This window comes from Dioscorea cayenensis, chromosome 18 (assembly GCF_009730915.1).
Source record: "Dioscorea cayenensis subsp. rotundata cultivar TDr96_F1 chromosome 18, TDr96_F1_v2_PseudoChromosome.rev07_lg8_w22 25.fasta, whole genome shotgun sequence".
Lineage (NCBI taxonomy): Eukaryota > Viridiplantae > Streptophyta > Magnoliopsida > Dioscoreales > Dioscoreaceae > Dioscorea > Dioscorea cayenensis.
Genome location: NC_052488.1, coordinates 22696740 through 22723125, shown reverse-complemented (window position 1 = coordinate 22723125; position 26386 = coordinate 22696740). Strand labels below are relative to the sequence as shown.

Here is a 26386-nt window from a genome sequence, read left to right as displayed (position 1 = left end):
TTTGTTCCAACTCTCACCAAAAAAATTTAATTAAAATTTTCTCCCCTTCTACTTTTACTTGGATTTGAAAGATGAACAACAAAGCCAGCAAACCCAAATATAAGATGCACCAATTGGACTAAATAATATAGTTTTATATGATTACTATTAAGTCCGGAACATTTACTACTCTCCCTCTCTTTTTTTTTCCAAAGATGAGCAGCTACTCCCTGCAAAGACAGTGGTGTGCATAAAATTCAGCAGAATAAGAGCGGAACCATACATACATAGACATTGAAATCATCCGCACATAATTATTATTTATATTCTCAAAAATATGTCTTTATTCATGATTTGAACACTCACTGTTAGTGACGAGTTTTAATAGAGGCCTGATTTGGTCATTTGTCTTTCTCTAGTCTTTGACTTGGTTCTATGAATGATTACAAACAACTGAGTCTATTGGTCAGCGCCGCGCGCCCAAAACTTTGAACCGCTCGCTCCTTCATGGGCCCAGTTTGAACTGCACGCCGATCCAAGCCCGCCACTCTCACCCATTATGACAACCAGCTCAAGCAGAAAGCAACCGACGTCTACGGTCTATCTATATGCTGGACACGTACACCAGGTAAGCTCCGGTCCGAACCCACACCAAACCACTCCTTCTTAGCTGGACACAGAGGTTCAAAGAAATCTCTAAAACATTAACTCCTATGTTCCACTGTTTTGCCTCCCTTGCTTCTTTTCCTGTTTTCCACCTTGCTGGCTTGCTCTCTCTCTATCTTCTCACACGGACCTAATGTGAATAGCTCTAAATGCTCTGTTTCCAGTTTCAATCCCTCCATATCTCTAACAGCATGCACTGTCCCTTCAATGTAAATTTTTTTACCATATTACTTTAGTGCAACTGGACCACACGTTTTTCTCATCTTAGTAAAACCTCCAGGTTTACTTTTTCTCTATAAATCTAAAACCACTGACACAACTGCACACATTCAGTTCTGCATTTTTCTACTCAGATATTTTCATTTCAAACTTTTTAATTCACTCACTTCCTCATCCTCTTCCTCCTTCATCATCCACCACCACCACTGACCACCACCTCTTCTTCTCATGCTCCTCTTCTCTTCTTCTTCTACTACTCTTGTTGTTGTTACAACTAAACTTATGCTTTTCAACAAGGACAAGGACAGTGATGATGAGGAGAAAAGAGACAAAGTCTGACACTACCTTGGTTTTGCCTCTGAGAACCAAAAAGCTGGCATCTTTGCCAGCTGATAGGACATCAAACAAGCTCCTTTTCCACCACAACGTCAGCCTCACCGTCACACTCTCCGTCGGCACTCCTCCTCAGAACGTCTCCATGGTCCTTGACACCGGCAGCGAGCTCTCATGGCTCCTCTGCTCCAACTCCTCTTCATTCCACCCTCTTTCATCATCGTCCTACTCCCGCATCCCCTGTTCCTCCACTGTCTGCACCTCCGGCACTCGCGACCTCCCCGTTCCGGGCACTTGCGACTCTTCCTCCAATTGCCACGTGTCACTCACTTACGCCGACGCTTCCTCGTCGGAAGGCACACTCTCATCCGACCACTTCCGTCTCGGTGACTCCCCTTCTTTGACTACTGTTTTTGGCTGCATGGATTCCACGTACTCTTCCTCCGGCGAAGACTCACTCACCGCCGGCCTCCTAGGCATGAACCGTGGGCGCTGTCATTCGTCACCCAAACCAACACCCGGCGCTTTTCCTACTGCATCTCCGACCATGACTCCACCGGCGTTCTCCTCCTCGGTCCGGCGAGTCTTCCTTTCTCCGTCGCCATGAACTACACCCCACTCATCGAGATGTCACTCCCTCTCCCTTACTTTGACCGGGTGGCATATTCCGTTCAGCTCGAAGGCATCAAAGTGGGATCCAAGCTTCTCCCGATCCCCAAATCCGTCCTCGTTCCGGACCACACCGGCGCCGGCCAAACCATGGTCGACTCCGGCTCCCGCTTCACCTTCCTCCTCGGCCCGGCTTATTCCGCTCTACGAACCGAGTTCCTAAACCAAACCCGCGGTATCCTCACCGTCCTCAACGAACCAGATTTCGTCTTCCAAGGTGCCTTCGATCTTTGTTTCCGTATCCCGGAGCAAACACAAATCCCGAGGCTCCCAGCTGTGGTTCTCATGTTTCGCGGTGCCGAGATGAGCGTCACCGGTGACCGTCTCTTGTACCTCGTGGCTGGTGAAAAGCGGGGCCTGGACGCGGTCTGGTGCTTCACGTTCGGGAACTCAGACTTAGTCCCACTCGAGGCATACGTGATCGGGCACCACCATCAGCAAAACGTTTGGGTCGAGTACGATCTCGAGAACAGTCGGGTCGGGTTCGCGCCGGTCCAGTGTGCCCTGGCTAGCCAAAAACTTGGTGTAGCCCTGTAAGTATAATAATCATGAGTCGTGTCCTTTTGTGTGCGGTCAGGTCATGTCCCTTTTACCCCAGTAAAAAGTTGGGTTCGAAACCATCGAGCCAACTGTTTACTCAGGTAAAAGGGATCATCATCCTAGTTACTTCAATGTTTAATGTAACTATATGTCTATATCTAATTATCTATATAGTGTGCATATCTCTTATACTATTTAATAGAGATAAATTTTGATTAATTTTCATCTATGTATTAAAATTTGACAAACAAGCAAGTCACATTTGTACGTATAAAGTAATAAAATGTTTGTGGTCCTATGACACGTGGGTGTTGGACAGGCCTCCATCTCTTTGCCCTATTCGGGATAGGAAAAGCTGGTATGGCGTTCTTCAAAGTGCCTTTACTCTCTATCTTCTTCTTGCTTTCCCCCTTGATCTCTTTCTGTAGAATGGATTGATAAGCAGAGAACCTGAGCGATGGAGAAGAGCAGCGTTGTCATCCAGAGGTTTCAATTTTATTCATCATTTGCAGCTTTGGCATCCCAATTTCTGTTCACTCTTGTAGTTCTTTGTTTTTCTCATGCTTTGCTTGTAGATTTAGATCCTATTTTGTTCTCGGTTTTTCTTAAGCTTTCACTTAGCTTTATCAGCTTTCTATAACTGATTGATTTTATAGACAAACAAAGGATCAAAAGAGATTGAGAAATTTTTTTATTTTTCTTTTTTCTTTTATGTGGAAAACAAAACCCTTGAACATATAGTATAAAGGATGTTGGTTCAGTCAATTGATTACCAATCAAGAGAGGAAGAATAACTCCTGGCTTTATTGAGTTTAGTTAGAGAGTTCACTAGTATACTCTTAAAAGATTTGACAACCATGCTAATCAGGTATTCTTTTTACATCCTGTTTTAGCTTCTATCCAATTGAAGATGTTACTACTGGCATTCTTGAATTGAAGAAGAAGAAAAGGAAGTGTTTATATGACTTGGAGTTGCCAAGCCCCAAGCACAAGTTTGGAGCTAGATCCAGCCATTCAGGTCAAGGATCTTCAGTTGAACAAAATTTTAAGGTTGATGAAGGGCCTAATAACATAATCATTGCCAATAAATCCGAACAAAATGAAGAGTCTGCCAAAGATGGTGATAGCATCATTGTTGATGAGTATGGTTCAGTAATGATACTGGATGATGATGATGATGATAAAATCATCCAACAATCTCCATTGAAAACTAATCAAGTGAACCAACATTCTCCAACCTCATTGGGCAGTTATGATAACAATAATTTCAGGGACACCCTGTTCTCCCTGGACAGCAGATTCACTCCAAAAGAAAAAGTAGATGAGATGGCTGATTTTGATAGTTCTAGTGCAAAATCTATTGATATTGATGACCAACAACAGGAATTGGAGCATTTTAAGAATGAAGGATATGATAATGTCTTGTTGTATTCCAATGGTGTTACTACAACAAATGAATCCTTGTCTTTCCCTGGAATGTGGATGGTTGGGCAAGGTAGGCCTTGTTATTTATGCCACTTATTCATTTGCTTGTACTAATTAACTGGGGTTCTTTTTTTTTCAACAGATGCTAGATTGAAGGGAAGGAAGCCAACAATTGATCAAGAATTTGAGCAATATTTCTCTATGCTAATGCTTTAACTTGCAGATGTTATGTATATATATATATAATAAGTTTATGTTCCTTACAAAGCATGATGGTTGGTATCTTGCTTAGTTGTAAGGGTGTGCTTTTGTAAGTGTGCTTGGGGACATACCTTGTGGTGCTATTATTATTATTATTATTATTATTATTATTATTATTGAGTAGATGTGGTCTAATCCAATATTCAATCAAAATAACATGAGCAAATAGTATGCAACTTTTCTCATGTATCATATCAGGTAATTTCTTTCATCTTGTTAAGAAATACGGTCAATCATAGATGTCATCCATTCTTGGCTTTGAACTTTCACTCTGACAACTAGAACTGGATTTCTTAGAGGTAAAAAGCGGCACTGATCAACATAATATAAAGAAGGGGATGATTTTAAAATGCTAGTAGAATTCCAATCAAATGCAAAACTCATACATACTGTAACTATGGGGTACGGTTGCTGATAGCTTGCGGTAGATAGGGACCATATTCCTATATAATATATATATATATTAAAAGAAAAGGTAGTCATATTGGGAATACTGGCCTTGGTTTTGCTTTCTTGGTGGTATCCATTTGAGGGCCCTCCGAATGAAGTACGACGGTCTGCAACTATTAACCCCCACTACTTTGCGTATGATTCCAAGCCACCACTCGAGAGAGAGAGAGAGAGAGAGAGAGAGACCTGCAAACTCGTTGATTGACAAGCCATCACCATTACCGCACAACCACGAGCACAATTACACATGAAGAAAACAAGGAAATCATGGACGCACTAGTGATTGACATGACTGATGAATCTGAATCTGAAGTTGATGCTAAGATCAAAGCCAAAACACAAAGTATTACACAAACCCTGAAAGCTAGATCAAAACTATTACAACCAAGAAGAAAAAGAAGAAGAAGGAAAAATAGTTTACAATAGAGATATAAGAAGGGGGGAAGGGAGAAACAGAGAGGAAATTAACCTCAAGCCCTAGAGTACAAGATCATCACCGGCACCACCAATATCTACAAGCTGGGTTTACTCAAGCGCAAGCCTCTCTCTGGCGTGGCGCTAGGGCGAAAAGCGCCTCGAGATCAGGTGGGTGGAAGTAGCCATTCTTCGGCGGATCTCTCCTCTTCGTGAACGCCGGAGACTTCTTCTTCGGTGGTGGTGGACAAGAGATCACGGCCGGAATCCGGCACTCTCCTCTCTTCGGCGTTTCCCAGCCCTCCATCTCGCCGATCTCCGCGTCGCTCGCCATCTCTCAGGGATCCAAAAACCAAAGCGGGAAAAATTCAAATATGAAGAACGGGAGGGAAAGTGAGGGGATTCAGGGAGGGGTTTTATAGGCCCGTAATGAGGAGGGTTTGAGATTAGAGAGAAGGGTTGTTTGTTTTGGCTTTGGCGTCCTCGCGAAGCTAGAAGCTACTATGACTGAGAGGAGAGGAGGGCTTGTGGCTTGAGGAGCAAGCCAGGCTGGCACGAGTGGGAGTGTGAGCAATGGAGGGGTCCACACGTGGATGAACACGTGTCAATTTGTTCTGTGGATTTTGAAAATGAGGTAAACGCGGGAAATCCCCAGGGTGATGGCGGGAAAGATGGGGACGATTGAAGCTGGCTTCCCTCAAAATTTTTATTCTCGGATTCGATTTTGGCGGGGTGGGGTCCTTGGGCGGCGGGAACTTGTGGAGAAGCCGTGTGACAGGTGTACGGTTGGATTAGCATCCGAGGAGAAGAATGGTTGACACTCACTTGATCATTTATAATTTTGGAAATTTTCTTTTATTTTTTATTTTTTTGACAAATAAATGACAAGTGTCCCTCGTTTAAAAGTAAGTTAAAGACGCTGACGTTTATGAGAGCAGAAACTCTACATCGATCTCATATACTCTCACCTCATGCGAATATGGATTCGATCTCGGGGTTTTTTCTTCGAAAACGAACGCTTTTCAGAAAGACTTAAAAAGATTCTGATACTCACATTGAGTTAATTTATTTTTTTATTTTTTTAATAGTAATTGTGATTTGACGGGAATTTATTATTATTATTATTATTATTATTATTATTTTAAATAGAAAGGGAGAATAATAAGGAAGGATGAATGAGAGGTGGTGTGGTATTAATGAGGGGGGTGAGTGTTTGGGGTGTGTACATTGGATTCTCTGGCCTGGACTTCCACGCCCTCATGAAGTGGCGTGCAGGGGAGTAAATCCAGTAAAAAGGAGGTGGTGAAAGAGGATGGGTGTTTGTCTTGATTAGCTCGCGGATTCATGCGTTGGGAGATCACTGTGTGTCATGTTCCTTATTTGCCTTGTATTTAATTTTTTTCCCTCTTTTTTTCTTTTCTTATTTTTTATATATAAATATAAATAATATTATGAGTTGTAATCTGAGCACGCTTTATTATTGTGAAAAATTAAATGTTTAAATTTGGTTTTTTCTCTTTTTTTATATTTTTTTGTTTGGGGAAACATTGTTTTTTGATTTTGATGGTGTAGTTTTATAAAGAAATCCAGAAGAAAGATAAAGATTCTGGAAAAAAAAACTTGAAAATTTTATTTATTTTTTTATTAAAATTCATCACATATTAAAGCTGAGGAATTAATTCCACAAGCATATATCTATGACTTTTCTTATTTATTAAAACTGAGGTATTAACTCCAAATAAAATATATCTATGACTTTTTCTTAAATGAGAGGGAGCACTTATTACTTATTTGTAAAAAAAATTAAAATCGTTCACAACTCAATAAAAAGATTTGATGGATGTAATTGAGTTCTCAGTATTTAGTTAATAATATGATTGAATAAATATACTGACATAAAACAATTATTTGTTGGTTATTATATCTATTTTTAGTTTTTAAATAATTTTTTAATTGGGCTAATTTTAATTGTTTTAAAATAAAATTTACATAATTTTAAATTCTAAATAGTTTTTTTATTTTTAAAATTATCACTATTTTTTGTTTTTTTTTTTCTTTTGAATCATTACTTAGTTTTACTGAATTTTTTTAAAACATAATAATAGCACATCGAAAGAGTGGGTTGCGGCGCCAGTCTTCCAATCCCTGAACCGAACAGCTGGATTCCGCGTTCAGACTTCATTCCTCCAACGAAACAGAGTCTTTGTTAATCTCAAAGCAACGCACGAATTCCAAAGCATGGACGAAATTTGGAAGTTCAACGCATCCAAGCCGTGAACCTTCAAAAGCAAATGGGACAAGACAGGTAACCTGTTGCTTTTTATTTATTTGTGTTTATTTTTATTTTTATTTAATAATTTATTTATAAATACGTCTCATCATTATTTATAATTACTTTTCAATTTATTATGTGCTTTGTTTTGCGTGTTCTTTACCGTTTTATGGTCATGTATGTTGTATCTGTTTTTTCTATTTTAATAAATTATAATTTATCTATTTTTATTAAAAAAATACGGTTCAAAATAAAACAAACACAATTTTTCCTATTCTCATATATATATATATATTATTTTTTAATAAAAATAAATAAATCACTGATTTATTAAAATCTGAACAATAAAAACAAACAAAATAAAATAAACCAAACAGAAAATAAGCAAATAATAAACAAACAAATACAAGATAAGAAACAATCACCAAGATGAAATCTACCATAATAACAGAAAAACACACAAAACCAGAAACTATTGTCATTTTTTAAATAAATAAATAAATAATTTTTAAAATGATATATATATATATATATATATATATATATATTTTTTTTTTTTTACATCCAAATTTATTTAAATTTTTATCATTTAATATGAAATTTACTTAAACCCAATCCAATCCATGCATATCCAGTGAAAAGCCCAATTGGCCTCCCAGGCCCAATCCGGCTTCATCGTTGAAGACGAGACACGACTGAAGTGAAGCTCTCGTTGTTCAAAGCTCGCCCTCTCTCTCTCTCTCTCAACTCTTTCCTCTTCTCCGCAACGACGAAGGCTTCGAAGGACGAAGCAGAGGAGTGATGCTTTCGATCGATCGACCAGTGCGCCAATCCGACTACAATCGTTTCTCCTCCACCACCCCCATCGTCATCGACAATGGTGGCTCCCATTTTCGCATAGGGTAAACCCTAACCCTCACTTTTACCCTTATTCCTTCTGCGATCATTCCATGTCAACAACTTCGTCTCATATACCTGTGATGCTTGTCAGATGGGCTGGGGAGTCGGATCCCCGTGTCATTTTCCGCAACACCGTCCAGAGGCCACGGCATAGGGCCACTGGTGATGCATTCCTCTTTTCTTTATAGCCTTCTATCCTTCATCTAATGTTGATATATAATTTTGTGTTTTATGTTAATCTGGAGCTGTGATGCTGCTTCGCTTAAATTGTAATCCTTTATTCATTTTTGGTGCTTATTCATCTGGGAATTACTGTATTTGTTCCGCAAAACATTTGGTTTTCGTTTTATTATGGATAACCAAATGTGATGTTACTTCGATAACCAAATGATAATGACAACAATCTATTTCTACCATAGACCTTGGTTTCCTGATTTAATTTAGCTGCCTATTCTTACAGTATTTTGATCTATAGGTGAAACCACCACCATTGTTGGTGATCATGATCCAGCGTTGATTAAATATTTTGATTGCACACGGTCATCTTCCCGCTCACCCTTTGATAGCAATGTTGTCTATCAATTTGAGATCATGGAATATGTGAGTTTTTTTTTTTTAAAAATTGGAATTTGTTTTTTAAAAGAGTGTGCCTATTGTTTTTTACAAAAATGTTGTATCTTCCGCGTGACTTCCTTCTGTATTGTTTTAGGTCCTTGATTATGGTTTTGAGCGACTAGGTGCTCAAGGAATTCAGGTAAATGTCTTGTCAATTATTTTTCTACATTAAAAGAATTTGGTGGGTAAAGTATGGCATTTAGTATTATACGCTTATGTATCCTGATTTTTTTCGGATTTTAACAGCACTGTTGTCATCTTCCTGCTGCCGTTATAACTTGTTTGTTCCTCATCCATTTAGACATGTTATGTGTAACTGTTATATTGCTATTTTGAACTTATAGACATGGACAATTATTATAAACTACAATGACCAGTTGAAGGTGATATATTATGTAATACAATTCTGTGAACCGCACTTGTTAGCAGCAGGGAACACAGCCAGTGCAGTCATACCATCCTGTGTGGAGTGTTAGTTCACTGGTTTCATCAGATGTCTATCTGTGATTCTGTTGACATTGCAAACATGAGTTATTGCAATTTGGCTTCATTTCATGCTAGGTTTATTGTGTTTGAATTTTATCTTTTTCTCATTATTGCAAACCTTACATATTGGTAAATATATCGTTATTTATTGTGTGTCATCATTCAATCTATTGAAGAACATCTCTGTGAACCATAATGGCCAGTTGAGAGCAATATATTATGTAAATACAATTTTATGGATTGCATTTGTCTAGGTCAATTGTTTTAGGTTTCACTTACTAGCTAGGAGGTACTTAACCAGTGCAGGTAGGACAGTAAGGTATACTACACATACCAGATCTTATGGAGGCATAGTTCTTTGGCTTCGCACAGCTTAGAATTACCTCACTGTTGGTGGTCCTGTAACTGCCTATATTGCTAAAACTAACTTGTTGCAAATCGAGTTTCATATTTTGGTAGTTGTTATTTCTTTGAATTTTCACTTATATAATTATTTCAGATCATTCTTATTTGTAATTTGTAAACATTTCTAAGTTTACCATGCTGTTTTGATGCCAACTGGGCCAAACAGGTGGACCATCCCATACTGATGACTGAATGTCCATGCAACCCAGTCAGTTCTCGAAGTAAAATGGCCGAACTACTTTTTGAGACATATGGTGTCCGTTCCATAGGTATATATCTTCAATTGTTACGCATTGCATATCATGGTTTGACTTCCTCATTTTACCATTTCCTTGTTACATTCTTTCATTTATGTTGAAAACTAAATTATGCCCATTTTTATTTTTAAGCCAAATATTCTATTTAATTTATGAAGCATGGTTTGCAGCTTTTGGTGTTGATGCGGCATTCAGCTACAAGTTCAATCAGCAGCTTGGGATTTGTGATGAAGATGGTCTTGTTGTTTGTTCAGGGCTGACAACAAGCCATGTGTTTCCAGTAGGTTTTTAGCCAGGTTAATTAATTGGTTGCTGGTCTAATATGTGGTGTGGGTGATGATTGACCAAATATATCTCGTTGACAAAATTAATTGAACACTCAAAGAATTATCACATTTAATTTAATGGCTTTCTAATAAAAGGATTAAATGATGACCGCAATGCAGTAATTTTGTCTATTGATCCTACTTTTGGTACAATGCATTTTTTATTCCAATCTCTGCAAGGTATTTAAATGCACTTAATGCTTTGGTTTTACTTCACCACGGGGATATCTAAGTAGCTTAACTTGTTAGTTTTTGGATTTCTCATGTGATAGCACTTGTATGGCATTCAAAAATCGCTTCTTTTATTGTTGATGATGTTGTTTTTTTGGATTCCAGTTTATAAGGGGAGAACCTGTCCTGGATGCATGTTGCAGAACAAACATTGGTGGATATCATGTCACTGACTATCTGAAGCAGCTTCTTTCACTTAAATATCCTCAGCACATGTACATGCATTGTGCATGAAGTATTTCTCTAATTGGGTTTGTGTCTTGTGATGATTTCTCAAACTCTTGATATGCTGCAAATTTGCAGGTCTAGCATCACCTGGGAGAAGGCTGAGGATATGAAGATGGAGCATTGTTATGTTGCTGAAGATTATTTGTCTGAATTGGAATTATTTCAGGTAGAAGTTTGTTTTTCTTTGTGTTTCATTTTCTGCTCTTTGTACAAATGGTAGGTTTGGTTTTCTGAGAAGATGGAAGCCCTTGTAGAAAAAAACAAAGGAAGCTGAAGAGAAAACCAGGTGTTGGCAGCTACCATGGGTTCCTCCTCCACAAGAAGAATCTCCAACAGAAGAAGAACTGGCTAGAAAGGCAGCTTTGAAAGAAAAACAAGGGCAACGTCTTCGAGACATGGCTGCAGCTAAAAGATCTGTACGGATAATGGAGCTGGAAAATGAACTACGTGGTTTGGAAGACTTAGTGCAGGAGCTTGATGAAATGGATGAACATGAAATTTCATCATTCCTGTCCAACACAGTATATTCATCCAGGCTAGAAATTGAATCCGCTCTTCAGAAAGTTTCACAATCTTTACGCAAAGCAAGAGGTGAGCCTAGTGATAGTGAGGAGAGGGTTGATGTTTTGTCAGCTGAGAAATTTCCTTTGATTGGGATCCCTGATGAAAAGCTGACTCCAGAACAGGTATACTCCTATTCATGTTTATTTTATAAATTACATTTATGTCATTGGTGTGATAGTGCCCGATGTTCCTGGCTGTGTTATACACTTATAAACATTTATTGTTGTGGTAGGATTCTTTATCCTTGATGATAGGGCGACCTTGTTGCATTGAAAGTGCAGCTGTTGGTGCATTTGTTTGAGTGATTTTCTACTGTGCACATCATACTTAAGTATATGCCCTTCACTGCATAATATCTTAAACATTTGTTTGGCAGTTAAAAGAGAAAAGGCGACAAACATTTATAAAGACCATGTCTGAAGGTAGGTCACGGGCTAAACAAAAGCGTGCTGACGAAGAAACACAGAAGGAGAAACAAATTCATCAAGATGAAGAAAAACGCTGGTAAGTTACTTGTTCATATTGGCAAAATGAATATTTGAATAGTTGCTGTTAACAGCATTTGATTCAGAGAGTAAATCTTTTGGCTTGGCACATGTGATTCCCTAACCCATTTTCTATGTGTAGTTTTGCTACTTTTATTATTTCTCAGTGCTGAAGTTTATTATGATTGTTTTATGAAATTTCATGATTTTTCCTTCTAGCAACCCCGGTCTTTTCTCTATCATAATATGTTATGGTTATTTCATCATTTGGTATTTGCCTGTGTTCAGTGAAAACCCGGAGCTGTATCTTGAATCTCTACGTGCTAAACACAAAGAACTCAGTGAGAGAATTGAGCAGCGAAAGCGACTGAAGACAAATGGTAGCAAAACAAATGGCAGTCAGAATTTGAACGGAGCTGGTGGCCGTGGTGAGAGACTTAATGCAGCTCAAAGGGAAAGGATGCGCCTCCTTACCACAGCTGCGTTTGATAGGGGAAAGGGTGAGGATACTTTCGGAGCTAGAGATGAGGACTGGCAACTCTACAAACTGATGAGCAGAGACAATGATGATGAGGAGGATGAGGAGGATGAGGCAGAACTAGCTCGTGTTACATCTAGACTCCAGGTCAGTTTATTAATTAGTTCCTTTTTTGACTTCTTACCAGCAATTTTTCTTGTTGATGAGGAAACCTATGGGTATGCATCATCAGATATATACCTTCTACGAAATGGTCTCTGATTTTCTTTTTCTTGAATCTTCATTTGTGGTTGCCATTTACAATCGCCATCTTTATTTCATGTTCTCATTTGTGGAAAAACTTTTAGTTCAATAGCTATTAATTTGTATATCTCCTGTTTGTCTGATTCTTCCATCAAGGGTTGATTCACTTGTCAATGTCTATTGGCATCTATACAGGACATAGACCCAACATATATCGGACCTCTCCAGCCCACAAACATCTCACAGCCTGCACGCATCACCCCACAAACTGCAGAAGACTTCCAGATTGTTCTAGGTGTTGAGAGATTCCGGTGCCCCGAGATATTATTCCAGCCCCCCATGGTTGGAGTTGATCAAGCTGGCCTTGACGAAATGGTTGGGGTCTTATTCCGGAGGCTCTATGGTGTCGATGATGCCATGAAGGAAAGCATCAGCAATTCAATCCTTGTCACTGGCGGGAGCTTGCTCTTCCCCGGTCTGGTCCCCCGTCTTGAAGCTGGGGTACGAAAAATCCGACCTTATCTTTCTCCCATCAGAGTAGTGCGAGCCTCAGACCCCATTTTAGATGCTTGGCGGGGTGCATCAGCCTACGCATCTGCCTCACAATTCTCTTCTCAGACTTTTAGCAGGGAAGACTACTATGAGAAGGGGGAGGACTGGCTGAGGGGGTACCACATCAAGTATGATCTCTGATGCTATGATTAACATAAACTTGTAGCTCTTGAGGAATGAATGGCAGTTCCCAGAGTTTCATAGTCTGATAACATTGAGAAACTAATCAAGTATTCTTTGGTGTGTTTCAAAAGCGGATGCCTGTCCCGTAAAGTATAGCATTGAGAAACTAATTAAGTATTCTTTGAGTGAGTTTCATGGTGTTTGATTCCCTGTTTAACACAAACAAATAAATAAATAAATAAATACTGTTTTATAACTCTCCTCAAACGAGACACGATGAGTATTTTTATACTCCATTCCATTCAACATACAATGCAAAAGGGCAAAATAAATAAATAAAATTAAAATTAAAATTAAAAAGAGCGCATACAGCTTATAATAATCTTGATGTAAACTGCTTTTTGTTGGTAAAATAAAATAAAAAAATAAAAATAAAAAATCATTATTTCATTTGTAACGAGCGTAGTCAGTAGTGTGCTTCGTCCATCTCCGACGAGACGAGGGCACAGCGCGAAGAACAAATCCTTTAAACCCCAGAGAGCAAAGCAATCCACCGATCGTCTTCTGGTTCTCTGATTCATACGCAAGCTATGATTTTTTTCAAGACTGGCTGCTTCCTCTCTCGCTCCTCTCGTTTCAAATCCGACAACGTGAGCTTTCCCCATCCATTTCTCCGCTTGATCTCTCTGTGTTGCATGATTCTTGTTGTTCATCATATCCTGCTTCGCAGGCCATTCTCTTTGGTGGTTTTGGCGTAAGGTCTGGCCTTCCCTCCGAAATCCTAATCAGACCATGCTCTTTTCAACACGACAATGGCGGATTAGGGTTTTCTGAGAGGGTACGTGTCGTCCATTGGGGCGGGAAAGGTGTATGAAGAAAGAAATCATCTTTGGGATTTGAATTTTCTGCTTGCCAACCGGGCTTTTCTTCGATCCTTTTCAAGCGACTCGCAGAATAAGAAGAGTGAGATTTGGCATTATTGATGTTCCGGTTCTTCTTCTCCTGTTTTTCTTTTTCTCTTTTTCTGTTTTTTTAAATCTATAAACTCACCCCAATTCTTTGCCACTTATATAGAGTATGAGAATTATTGCCCAAAGGAAAAGAAGGAAATGCCCAAGGGGGATGAGGACAAGAAGTCTGATTCCAGAGGTATCTTGCTATATTACATCCCTTATCAATGCTGAACCTAAATGCTCACATTTTATAGTTTATAGTATTTCTGTAAGCAATCATTGATGTTGACTTTTAGCCTTAGCTTTTCTGTACTTTACATGCTTTCTGAATTCAGTTTTCTTACTCTCTGCATTGCTCAGAGGAATCAAATAGTGATGATCAGGGAAATTTTCGAGAGAATTTCATGAAGCAGTTTCAGAATATTGTTGCACCTCTGCTATTTTTTGCTCTATTTCTCTCATCCTTCTCCATTGGTTCTTTTGATCAGAAAGAGGTCAGTCTTACTCTATTAGTCAAAATCTTTGCACTTTTCACTTTTGCAAAGTTTCATCAGCTGCTGACTACTACTTGTCTTCCTTCCTTCCTAATTTCATTTTGTGTTATGAATTATGATTTCTTTCTTGTGAAACATGTTGGTGGGCCAGTTTCACAATTAGAAATGCATCCTCCATAAATAAAATATTGTTGTTGAAAATACAGTAAAACAAGCAAGCCGAAGAGGAGAAAATAAAATAAGGTTGTATAAGGGGCATAGTGGATTTATGAAGTTTGGTAATGTGTCTACTCAAGAGTATGATCACACAACTCCTCTCTATCAAAACATCTGAGAAAGATACAATCCGAAGCATAGTGGCCAAAATAGAGTTAGAAAACCCTCATATCCTCATGCTACTCAATATAAAATTTATGTTCTAACTGTAGTGGCAAACAGTTGATTTTCATATGAAGCAAACTTAGAGATAAAATTTTGTTTCAGGGGTACTCCCCCTAAGCCCCCTCCAATCATATCATAACATCAGCAAGAACCACTGTGCAATGTTTAATCGGCTTTAAGTCTACATCCATCAACTACATGATTTATGAATATATCCACTGATTGGATTGCTACGGGATATCAGCATACAATAAGGTTTGAAAAGAAAGGCTTTGCATGAAAATAAATTTATTAATTCCTCAGCAAGAAACACACTCTCTGTTTGCCATATCTTGATGTATGCATGAAAAACCAGTCTCATGTAGGGATCCTTCAGATCCTGTCTTGAAGAGCTTATGTTGCAATTTTATGGTTGAGAATGCTTGTTATAATTTTAGGGTAACCTTGTTCTCTTGGTTTCATTTGTTGACATAATTTTTTTATGGTTTTAGTGTTTATCTGAGAGGGAGGGAGTAAAATAATGCGGTTTTTTATGCATTCATCTTTTATTTCTCTATTTAATCTTTTGCCTATATTTTTATTTAGCTCCATAGTCTGGTGTGTGCATTGAGCTTTGTTTTTCTTCTTTTAATTATATATCTGCTAATTTGGTATAGCTGTTCCTCAGATAAGTTTCCAAGAGTTCAAGAATAAGCTGCTGGAACCACGTCTGGTTGATCACATAGTCGTGTCCAATAAATCAGTAGCAAAAGTCTATGTTAAGAGTTCACCTGAGATTAGCACACAAGACCCAAATAGCGATGTTCAAGAACCCACAGCAGGCATTCCTCCAAGACATACTCCAAGTCGGTACAAATACTATTTCAATATTGGAAGCGTGGAAGCATTTGAAGAGAAATTGGAGGAAGCTCAAGAAGCATTGGGAATAGATCCACATGATTATGTCCCTGTAATTTATCTTTCTGAAGTTATATGGTACCAGGAACTGTTGAAATTGCTCCCCACAGTTTTCTTTGTGGGGCTCCTTTACCTTTTGGGAAGAAGATTACAAGGCGGATTCAGTGTCGGTGGTGGTGCAGGGCGGGGAAATCGTGGGATTTTTAACATTGGAAAAGCCCAAACTACGAAGATGGACAAAAATTCTAAAATATAAGGTAAGCATTGATTTGGTGAGATAGAACCATTAGCAGTAGCTCTGTAGTGATGCATGGTTGCTATCTGGCAGCTGTTTTGTGCATGGTCCTTATATATTGTTCATCTAAACCCGGAGCTCTTAACCATTATTTCCCATTCCCTTCATTGTATGGATGTTAGGTATTTTTTAAAGATGTGGCTGGTTGCGATGAAGCCAAGCAAGAAATAATGGAGTTTGTGCATTTCCTCAAAAATCCAAAGAAATATGAAGAATTGGGTGCGAAAATTCCCAAAGGAGCCCTCCTGGTAGGTCCCTCCTGGCACAGGGAAGACCCTTCTGGCAAAAGCAACTGCAGGTGAATCTGGTGTGCCCTTTTTGTCTATATCTGGTTCGGATTTTATGGAAATGTTTGTTGGTGTTGGACCATCCAGAGTGAGAAACTTATTTCAGGAAGCCAGACAATGCGCCCCCAGCATTATTTTTATCGATGAGATAGATGCAATTGGTCGAGCAAGAGGTCGTGGTGGATTCTCTGGTTCAAATGATGAACGAGAAAGCACTTTAAACCAGTTATTGGTAGAGATGGATGGATTTGGAACCACATCCGGTGTAGTTGTACTTGCTGGCACAAATAGACCTGACATCTTGGACAAGGCCTTACTTAGGCCTGGGCGTTTTGATCGCCAAATTACAATTGATAAGCCTGACATAAAAGGCCGTGACCAAATATTTCGCATTTACCTTAAAAAGATTAAATTGGATAATGAGCCCTCTTTTTATTCTGAACGACTAGCTGCCCTCACCCCTGGATTTGCTGGAGCAGACATTGCCAATGTTTGTAATGAGGCTGCTCTGATTGCTGCAAGAAATGAGGAATCTAAGGTTACAATGCAACACTTTGAGGCTGCTATCGACAGAGTAATCGGCGGTTTGGAAAAGAAAAATAAGGTAATTGAGTTTAAATGTTTGAGCTATCAAGCTGCTACTTTATCATGTATTCCTTTTTGCCCATGAAATTCACTGCTTAAGATTGGTGCGTGATTGTATTTACTTGTCATCAGTTTTATTCATCGTGGCATTTAAATTTTAGTGTTTGTTCTTCCTTGAAAGGGAACAGCTGTATGTAGAATGTTCATGTTGCTGTGATTCAGTCTATTGTAGGCTTTGTAGCTGATAAAATGATTTGGGCACGTATTGAATGTGGGCATTCTGCAGTGCACCATATCCAAGTCGGTTTATATGATCCACCAGCGTGCTAGTGCTGAAACATTGTCTCTATTCCTGAACATTTTCATAAACTGTTTGACAATTGAGAAACTAGAGTAGCAATCATCTAATGATGTGATAATGGGTTATGTTCTTGCTCATCCTAACTAGGTAGATTTGATATTATTACTATTATCTTAATCAGGTAATCAGCAAGCTGGAACGCAGAACAGTTGCCTACCATGAATCAGGCCATGCTGTAGCTGGATGGTTTTTGGAACATGCAGAACCGTTACTCAAAGTCACAATCATTCCTCGTGGAACTGCAGCATTGGGCTTTGCTCAGTACGTTCCTAATGAAAATCTTCTGTTCACTAAAGAGCAACTCTTTGACATGACTTGCATGACACTTGGTGGTCGTGCATCTGAACAGGTACTACATTGGCCCATTCAGCTTCTTCAACATGCTATTTATTTTGAAATACTGCTGTTGAACAAGCAAAGAGGATAGCTTTCTGTTTACGCTTATCTAGTTTTAAGTCAAGGTCGTTGTATATATTTTTGGAGGGAGCAGTTCATGGAAAACTATATTTTTGTTCTTATTCTTCAATATATGTTCTTTCACATTGACTTTGTGGTTATTGTTTTATTTGATTGCCATAAAAAGACATAATATGTCAATATCTAATCCTGAATTATGCTATAAGTTGACTATTTGAGGTGTTCTGATGTTGTGTGTTTTTGGCTTACATCCTGCTGAGCAAGTGATTGATCCAATCCAAGACTGTAAGCCAGTGATTGTCTATACAAGTAATGCACAAACCATTCCAAGAATCTTTGCTTACATTAGGGGTTAAGTTAAATTCGTGTAAATATTTCTCACTCAAACGAAAATAGTGCTTCAATACATATTGCGTATCATACACTGTTTTCTCAACTAGAAGTTGATCAGATTATGTAAAATGGAGAACTACTTTTCAACTTTAATTCTGGCTGTTAGATTGAGTTAGCCAATAGTCTTGGCCGTGTAGTTGGAATTATGTGGTATCAATTATATATTTGTTATACAAGTCTGTTGGTGTTGCCAAAATTATATGTTTCCAAATTGTCAAACAAATATTTTTCTTTATCAGCCATCAAGTCCTTGGTGGAAGAACTCCCCATGTGACGTGAGAAAAAAAAAATCCTTGTGTGGCTAATGCCTTCATATGTAGTCTTAAGTCTCATTTCTTGATCATTTTTCAGGTTTTACTTGGAAAGATCTCTACAGGAGCTCAGAATGACTTGGAAAAAGTCACCAAGATGACTTACGCGCAGGTGGCAGTCTATGGTTTTAGTGAAAAAGTGGGGCTCCTCTCTTTTCCCCAGAGGGAAGATTCCATGGAGATGACAAAGCCCTACAGCAACAAGACCGGAGACATCATTGACAATGAAGTGAGGGAATGGGTTGCAAAAGCCTACAAGAAAACACTGGAACTGATCAATGAACACAAGGATCATGTAACACAGATTGCAGAGCTATTGCTCGAGAAAGAGGTCTTGCATCAGGATGACTTAATCCGGGTCCTCGGCGAGCGTCCGTTCAAATACACCGAACCAACAAACTACGACAGGTTCAAGCAAGGGTTCGAGAACAACCCAGAAGACACCAAAGGTGCTGTCGCGGACGATGACAATGCATCCTCGTCCCTTGACGGTGGAGTTGTCCCTGCATAATTCTTCTGCTGTATATTTTAACACCGATCTTTCCCTTTCTGGCTGTCCTTTTAGTTCACTAGCTCAATTGTATAAATCAACATCATCTGGTCCGCATTTTAAATTACTATGACAAGCATATTGTATTTCCCACTCCTTTCCAGACAATTTCATATGCTTCTGAGAATAATCAAATACATTGGTATCCCTTGAAGCATAGCAGCGGGTTTTCTCTTTTCTTTTTTCTTTTTTTTAAATCCTTATTTTGATAGTGTAGTTGTGTTGGATACTTCAGTTGTCATTCTCAGTGCTCACCTGGCAGCACTTGCAGTAAACTGTAATGTTCTTCTATGTTATTTATTACCAGTTTCTTCCAGTGCAAAAGAGTTGTTTTTGTGAATGGGAAACCGCTGCTCTTCTTCCTGTGTGCTTAATCAAAAGCCTTGTTTATTAACAATAATCAACAATGGCATCTCATGGATTTTATCATGCTACAAGGGGAAAAGTTCTGAACTTTCAGAATCTCAAGGAAATAAAGAGAAGCGAAAGTGACTTAATTCCTAGTATAATTTAAGCATGGGTCACACTCATGGTCCAACTCCCAGATTTCACAAAACAATGGAAGTCCTATCAACTTTAATATTATTATTATTATACCTATTTGTATTGTTTCTTTTTTAATTATTATTATTATTATCATTGTATTAATTTAACCAGTCTGCGTGGCTCACTAATATGAAACTGCTTTGTAGTTGTTGTGGCATTGTGAACAGAGGGATCCAGCTGCATAAAAATATTAATGGCGGCAAGTTAATTCAACCTCATGAAAGTCATTAGGCTAATTAATTATTATTAAACTCAATAAATGGGTTGTAACTTTTGTACTCACTCTGCATGGCTATGGCTATGGCTATGTGTATGCTACCAACTCTGTTTAAAAGTTCATTCTCCTTTCTCTATATATATTTGAAGTTAAGCTGAGAAAGCCTGGCAATGACTTTCCCTGGTCTTTTGTTTGGACTTTGGTTTCATCAAGTCATTCTAGCTGCTTAGTTGTCAAAGTTTATCTATTAATCAATAGGCCAAGAAGTTTGTACTTGTTGAGTTCTATTTCTCTACCAAAAAGTGATTTCAAGAATCTCAATTATTAGAAAATCAGTCTTCTAAGTTACCTGCTTTTAAATGATCATTGAAGTGGTCGTTTGCTTGTCTTCCAACTCTTTATTTATATATTTATATTTATATATAATATCATATAACTTAATTGTGTTTGTGTATTTAAAAAAATTAAATAGATGTGGCTTGTTTACCAGAAAGAGAAAAAGAAAAAAAAGAGCTAGCTGTGATGAACTACATGATGATTGATGTGTTAATGAAAAACATTATATAGTTTGATCATTGTGCCCCCAGCTCACTGGCCAGCTTTGCTGCATTATTTGCTTGTGCTGTCTCATGTACCTTCAATTTCACTAGATTCTTATTCATATAAATGCTTCACATGTAGTACCCTTTAGTACACTTGCGTGTCCTATTTTTATTACCGTTTTATCTTACTATTTTTACTATTTATATTTACTGAGTTCCCTGTATAAGATATTTGTTTGAACATAAACTAACACAATATATATGAAAGTACTGATAGATTAAGGTATTAATTTTTTATTTATATAAATTCCACTCGTGGGTCGGGCTTCTCCATAAGCGTCAATAAATAAATAAATAAATAAGTAAATCAATAAACATGATTAATTAGAATCCATAAACTGAGAATTAATTTGGTGGTGGAAATTAATGATTTGTTGCTTGTCATTCATGCACAAAATATAGTGGAGACATCTGAGTTGGATCTTTATCAAGATTGAGTAGCATTCTTGGCTCTCAGTGACTGGACTCGCCACACCACACAAGCACCTTATGGTCCATTTCATGAGCTTAATCACTAACCCAAACACCTGGACCATTCATTCATGATTCACCCCCCACCCACACCCACAATGCCATTGCCTTGATGTGATTTTCCATGCTGTCATCATTCTCCCTTTTACTAAACTAATATTTATATTTTCTAATAATAATTTTTATTATTAACAAGATGTCAAAAGTTTTTGGGTCCAACTGTATTTTAGTCCCTTTCGTTTGGATAAAACATTAGCTCAAATTTTCTTTTTTTAAAGAGTAAAAGAAAAGATAAATAGAGATTGAATGTGCTTTTCGTTAAAAGAGTCATACTCATACAAGAGTTTTTCCGCTTATGCACGTCTATGACTAAAGATATAGTCAAGTCTACTATATTTTTATAAAAAAAATCATGCTATATTTTAAAAAAATTAAATCAAAAAGATGCACCCTGCCTAGTCATAAAGGGCAAAATTAAGGTCATTTTCGGCTTGTTGATAATTATTTTTGGCTCTCTATCTATCATGCTTTTGTGATAGATCAGACATTGTTTTACATAGCATTCTATAAAAATAATTTAAAAACCAATAAATTTAAATTATTATTTTAATTTATTTCTTATTCCCCGTACGCAAATACAAAGTCTGGATGCACGCCACGTGTCATCTGACAAACCTTAGAGTGCCCTGTTGTACTGGTATACATCCAACTTGCCACGTGGACCATATCATCATCTATTAACCTAACACCCCCACCCACTAACCAAATCTTTGCTCTTTGCTTAAACGTCTCAATTATTGCCCAATTTTCCCCCATTTTCCCCCTTTCTTTTTGCTTTTCTCCTTTCAAATTCCAATCCTGCCCTTGCTACTCTCCATTCTAATTCACAAAAATAAAATATATATTTTTTCCTAAAAGGATATTTTCGTCATTCCACAGTGTTAGATGTGGTGTATATCTTTCAATAATTAATAACCGCATTTGTTTATTAAGAAAAAAAAGGACATTTTCATCATTTCACAGTGTTAGATGTGGGGTGTGTGTGTGTGTCTTTCAATTATAATTAATGAGATAAGTGTCTCATTTTTTCACATGATTACATAAGAGACAGTTGTACCTCATACAAACTACCAAATTCTTAATGAATAAAAATATATAATGGCTAAGATGAGTATGATCTTAGATTGGCTTATTTGGGCAACATATGTATATATATATATATATATATATGTATGTATTTTTCAATAAAAAAATTTCCCTAGATGTTTGTGCATAAGATAAGGATTGTAATTTTTTTTCACCCTTTTTTCTCTTTCTTCAATGGATAAGTTTGATTAAATATCAATAAATTATTATTTTTAATAAATAAATTATAAGCACTACATTTAAAACAAGAACACACACGAACGGAGAATTAGTACATCCACCCACCTATATTCTCACCCTACAGAATTAATTTTTTATTAGCTGTAAAAGTACTTCATATGGGACTCAAGTGCCAATCAACCCGAAAACATTGACAATTAAGTTAATTAATAATATATATATATATCAATAATCATGTAAATAAATTCCGTGCAAAAAGCTAATTATGAACAAGAGAAAGAAACAAAGAAACGAAGAAACAAAGTACAAGTGATATCAACCGCACGGTTGCCTCGGGATAGGGTCAGCGTAGAGGACACGGCAATCAAAGGGGTTGTACTGGATAAGAAGCAACCAATCAAATGACGAGTTGTGGATGGTTTTAAATACAGTGCTTTATCGATTCATATGCTGCCACATCATCCCATTAATTACAAATACCACGTGTCTATTTTGCACTGGTTGTATCTGAGCAAATCCTGAATGATCAGCGCACGAGATACACGAGGATGTATTAAAACTCTATTAACAATAATTAAAAGTAATTAATTAGAGTTAGGGGATGATTAAGACTAATGAAGGCTGAGGCAACGGCTCGCCTATTTAAACACCCCTGAAGTCCTTGCAGCCTTCCTCCCTCCCTCCTCCTCCTCCTCCTTTGCCTGCGAGCATTCCTTAGCTCTTTGAAACCCAATCCCTAGTTTTCTCTTCATTTCCCTCATCTCTCTCCTTGCGCATTGTGCTCTAAGGTGAGCAAAACCAAGTTTTTGGGTTGTGTTTTGCGATCATCTTGATTTTTATTATGTTTGTGCTCTTGATTTCGTTGTGAAAGCTTTTCGTCTTTGAGATTTTTGTGAGAGTTGAGGATTTTGATGGTTTCTGAGTGTTTTGAGGTAGCAAAGATTGGATTTTTTTTTTGTTGTTTTTAATGTTTGAGTTACTGTATTTCTTCATCTTTGTTTTCCTTTTGTTAATAATTAATGCATGTTTGATGGATGGAAAAGCTGGGTTTTTTTAAAGTGCCAGGAGCACAGATTTGGATTTCATTCTCATTTACTTATTTTTTTCTTTTCATAAAGTTTCTTTCTTTTTCTCCGATGTGAAATTAGTTGCATCCGTTTCATGCTGTTTTTTTCCTTTTTTTCTTTTTTTTTTCTTTTAAAGATCTTTGGGATATCTCCTGTATCAAAGTTTGGATTTTCCCTTCCTTTTTATCTGTTGAATTTGTTGGCATGCTGCTTTTGTGTCGTGTTTTCATTGATTGTATCTTCTCATCAGAACACACAGAGAAATCCCCACTTCTAACAAAAGCACTTGACGTTGATGTGAGAACTATAATGTTCTGAAGGATTTAGAGTTTTGAATAGAACTCACTCAAAAACTAACCAAAATTAATAGTATCAGAAATTTTCAATATCAAACATGTGAATAATATAATGTAATCTTGCTCTGTTGGAAGGTTTTGGCTGTTGAAAATGGAATTTGAAGACTGCTACAGACAAGTACAGAGGCCAAAATATGATTGCCTGCTCTTCGGTAAACCTCCTTTTCTGAGATGTTTGGTCTTGGACTTTATCTTACGTCAAAACTTTGGTTCTTATATTAATTTTTCTTTTAACTTGTAGATCTTGATGACACTCTGTATCCATTGAGCACTGGCATAGCAACTGCATGCACCAACAACATCAGAGGTATATATTGAACTTCTTATTTTGATTTTCCGAACCATTACATATTGAGCTTCAATTTCCAACTAGTGATTTTGGTGTTCTGAAACTTTATTTAATTATTTGTTTGAAGAGTATATGGTCAAGGAGCTTGGGATTGAAGAGAGCAAGATTGGACACTTGAGCGATCTGCTCTATAAGAACTATGGAACAACTATGGCCGGTCTAAGGGTATACAACTGTTTATATATATGTATATATTATTTTTATCTTCAAATTGATATTTACTTGTTTCTATGTTTGGTATATGTTGAACAGGGGATTGGTTATGAATTTGACTATGATAAGTATCATGCTTTTATTCATGGAAGACTCCCTTATGAAAGGCTAAAACCAGACCCAGTTCTTCGAAATCTCCTACTGAGCTTGCCGATCCGTAAACTTGTAAGCTTTCTACACAATGTAGTTTGTCGTAAATTCATGGTCTTATGCTATGTTGCTCAGTATCTGAAGATTTCTGCTGAATTTGTTGTGCAGATATTCACTAATGCCGATAAGGACCATGCTGCTAGAGCTCTTAGCAGGCTTGGATTAGAGGACTGCTTTGAAGGCATTATATGTTTTGAGACTCTGAATCCTCCTTGCAAGGGATTTTCTGGAGAGGGAAGTTGCTGCAACTGAGATCTTTGACATTGTTGGCCATTTCTCTCAACCTGAGAGTGCCTATGCTGAACTGCCTAAAACTCCTATTGTTTGCAAACCATCTGAAGAGGCTTTTGAATATGCTCTGAAGATTGCCAATCTCAATCCACAGAGAACTGTAAGATGTTTAATCATTTCATAGTCATATTCAAAGAATTATTATGAATTATATCAGTATGTGATTTGCTAATAATTTGTGTTGCAGATGTTCTTTGATGACAGTGTTCGCAACATCCAGGCAGCTAAAAGAGTTGGTCTCCACACAGTTCTGGTATAACAACTGAAAAATAAAATTTTTCCTGAAAAATATCTTCCATTATTAATTGCTTATTTGTTTTCAATAATTAAACGCTTATGTAATGAATTGTAGGCCAGGATATTTAAAGCCAAGTTATAATAATGGTGTTCAATAATATAGCTTGGATTGTGACTTGTCTGAAGCATGTCATAGTCTTAATATTAAAAAACTTGTTGTGTTGTGCGTATGCCTCTTCCTGATCATTTCTTTACTTGAATTTGATTTTAGGTGGGGACTTCACACAGAGTCAGAGGAGCAGACCATGCATTAGAGAACATTCACAACCTCAGGGAAGCATTGCCTGCGCTCTGGGAAGGTGCCGAGAAAGCCGAAGATGTTCGGTGTAAGCCCAAGGTTGCAATTGAAACAATTGCTTAAGTTCTGATGTATTTACTCATTTGAAAAGAAAAAAAAATGGGGGAAAAATAATCTGAAATAGAGAAAACATGCATGTAATGTTGTTCATCTTTTATATGTACTTTAGTGGGTTATCAGAAATAAAATTTTTGCTGTTTCTTCATCCCTTTTTATTATTTTTTTTCTTTTCTGAGTGTTCTCAAGCGTGCTACTCTGTTTTGTTGTTATTCAGCTTCTTAAGCATTGAAATGCAGGACAAGTCATTGTCCCATGCTAAGTGAAATCTCCACTTCATAATATATAGTGCCATAACCTTTGGATGCATCCAAAGTTTATGTCTCTAAAGTACCATTTAATTGCTGCAGAAACTCAGTTTGTTAATTGAATGATTGGTGTTAAAAAATTGTTTATAAAATCATTATCTTTGGTCACTCTCCTATTCATATGGAAACACTCTTTCGTTCCTATGAAAGTGACACAAAACAAATGATAATTATGCAAACCTAATCAATGTGGTTTATGAGAACAACATGTCATTATAAATAAGCAAACAAGTCTATCTTTACAAGTAGTGCATAATTAAACATTGTTATGTGTCTCAATAGCCAATAAATTGTGCTCTTCTTTTTCAAACTAGTAAATTGCTTAGAAAATGAACAAGATTGACTTTAAGATCTGACAGTCAATTAAACAAACACCATATCAATGATTCACTGGTTAAATTAATTTCCATATTGGCAAGCATGACACTGAATTCCATTAAGCATTAAAAGATTAAAAAAAAAACATGTTTAATGTGTTGATACTTTACATTCATAATGCATGCAAAGAGATATCCAAGACAAGTGGTCTCAACTCAAAGGTCCATGAAAGAGCAGTCATAAAGGACACTCAACCCCACACAAACTGCCCTTAAAATGGCAGTATATTATGGGACTCTTTAGTGGCTGCCACCTTTTCCAGTTTTCCCATTGGAAATGGCAGACAGAAAATGCATGCACCTTTAAAACCTTATGTGTATATATATATATATATATATATTACATACAGATACAGATACACAGAAAAGACATGCATGCAAACTGCAAAGTAAAGTAGAAAGGCAAAAGAACAAGA

General features: G+C 37.3%; 5 protein-coding genes across 5 annotated transcripts; 4 read left to right on the top strand and 1 right to left on the bottom strand.

Annotated features, from left to right (window-relative positions):
- The first annotated feature begins 368 nt into the window (after positions 1-368).
- LOC120281990 (aspartic proteinase PCS1-like) lies at positions 369-4215 on the top strand. Its single transcript, XM_039288683.1, is given in 5 exon segments — positions 369-1685; positions 1688-2399; positions 2726-2892; positions 3300-3901; positions 3974-4215. Coding segments are annotated over 3 exon segments (1332 nt in total). The 5' UTR covers positions 369-1174; the 3' UTR covers positions 2835-2892; positions 3300-3901; positions 3974-4215.
- A 575-nt stretch (positions 4216-4790) lies between these two features.
- LOC120281991 (cyclin-dependent protein kinase inhibitor SMR4-like) lies at positions 4791-5467 on the bottom strand. Its single transcript, XM_039288684.1, has one exon. The coding sequence runs from the start codon at positions 5288-5290 to the stop codon at positions 5072-5074; it is 219 nt and encodes a 72-aa protein (XP_039144618.1). The 5' UTR covers positions 5291-5467; the 3' UTR covers positions 4791-5071.
- A 2466-nt stretch (positions 5468-7933) lies between these two features.
- Positions 7934-13316, top strand: LOC120281846 (actin-related protein 5). Its single transcript, XM_039288539.1, has 12 exons — positions 7934-8130; positions 8220-8290; positions 8604-8728; positions 8838-8882; positions 9801-9903; positions 10062-10171; positions 10554-10663; positions 10752-10842; positions 10931-11362; positions 11617-11744; positions 12014-12350; positions 12642-13316. Exons 1-12 carry the CDS (start codon positions 8030-8032, stop codon positions 13137-13139), a joined length of 2151 nt encoding a protein of 716 aa, XP_039144473.1. The 5' UTR covers positions 7934-8029; the 3' UTR covers positions 13140-13316.
- Positions 13317-15941: 2625 nt separating this feature from the next.
- LOC120281847 (ATP-dependent zinc metalloprotease FTSH 8, mitochondrial-like) lies at positions 15942-19219 on the top strand. The gene is given in 5 exon segments (XM_039288540.1): positions 15942-16103; positions 16264-16395; positions 16397-17032; positions 17496-17723; positions 18536-19219. Coding segments are annotated over 4 exon segments (1419 nt in total). The 5' UTR covers positions 15942-16103; positions 16264-16311; the 3' UTR covers positions 19007-19219.
- A 3654-nt stretch (positions 19220-22873) lies between these two features.
- LOC120281594 (uncharacterized protein C24B11.05-like) lies at positions 22874-25433 on the top strand. Its single transcript, XM_039288274.1, is given in 9 exon segments — positions 22874-22995; positions 23706-23782; positions 23872-23937; positions 24047-24144; positions 24232-24357; positions 24451-24575; positions 24577-24733; positions 24821-24886; positions 25142-25433. Coding segments are annotated over 8 exon segments (849 nt in total). The 5' UTR covers positions 22874-22995; positions 23706-23721; the 3' UTR covers positions 25292-25433.
- Positions 25434-26386: the final 953 nt, after the last annotated feature.

Bases quoted from the DNA above. Each gene is read 5' to 3' on its own strand.
- LOC120281991 (XM_039288684.1), bottom strand. From the start codon at position 5,290: ATGGCGAGCGACGCGGAGATCGGCGAGATGGAGGGCTGGGAAACGCCG.
- LOC120281846 (XM_039288539.1), top strand. From the start codon at position 8,030: ATGCTTTCGATCGATCGACCAGTGCGCCAATCCGACTACAATCGTTTC. The intron at 8,883-9,800 runs GTAAATGTCTTG...TGGGCCAAACAG, and splicing joins TAGGTGCTCAAGGAATTCAG to GTGGACCATCCCATACTGAT. The intron at 10,664-10,751 runs GTACATGCATTG...GCAAATTTGCAG, and splicing joins CTTAAATATCCTCAGCACAT to GTCTAGCATCACCTGGGAGA.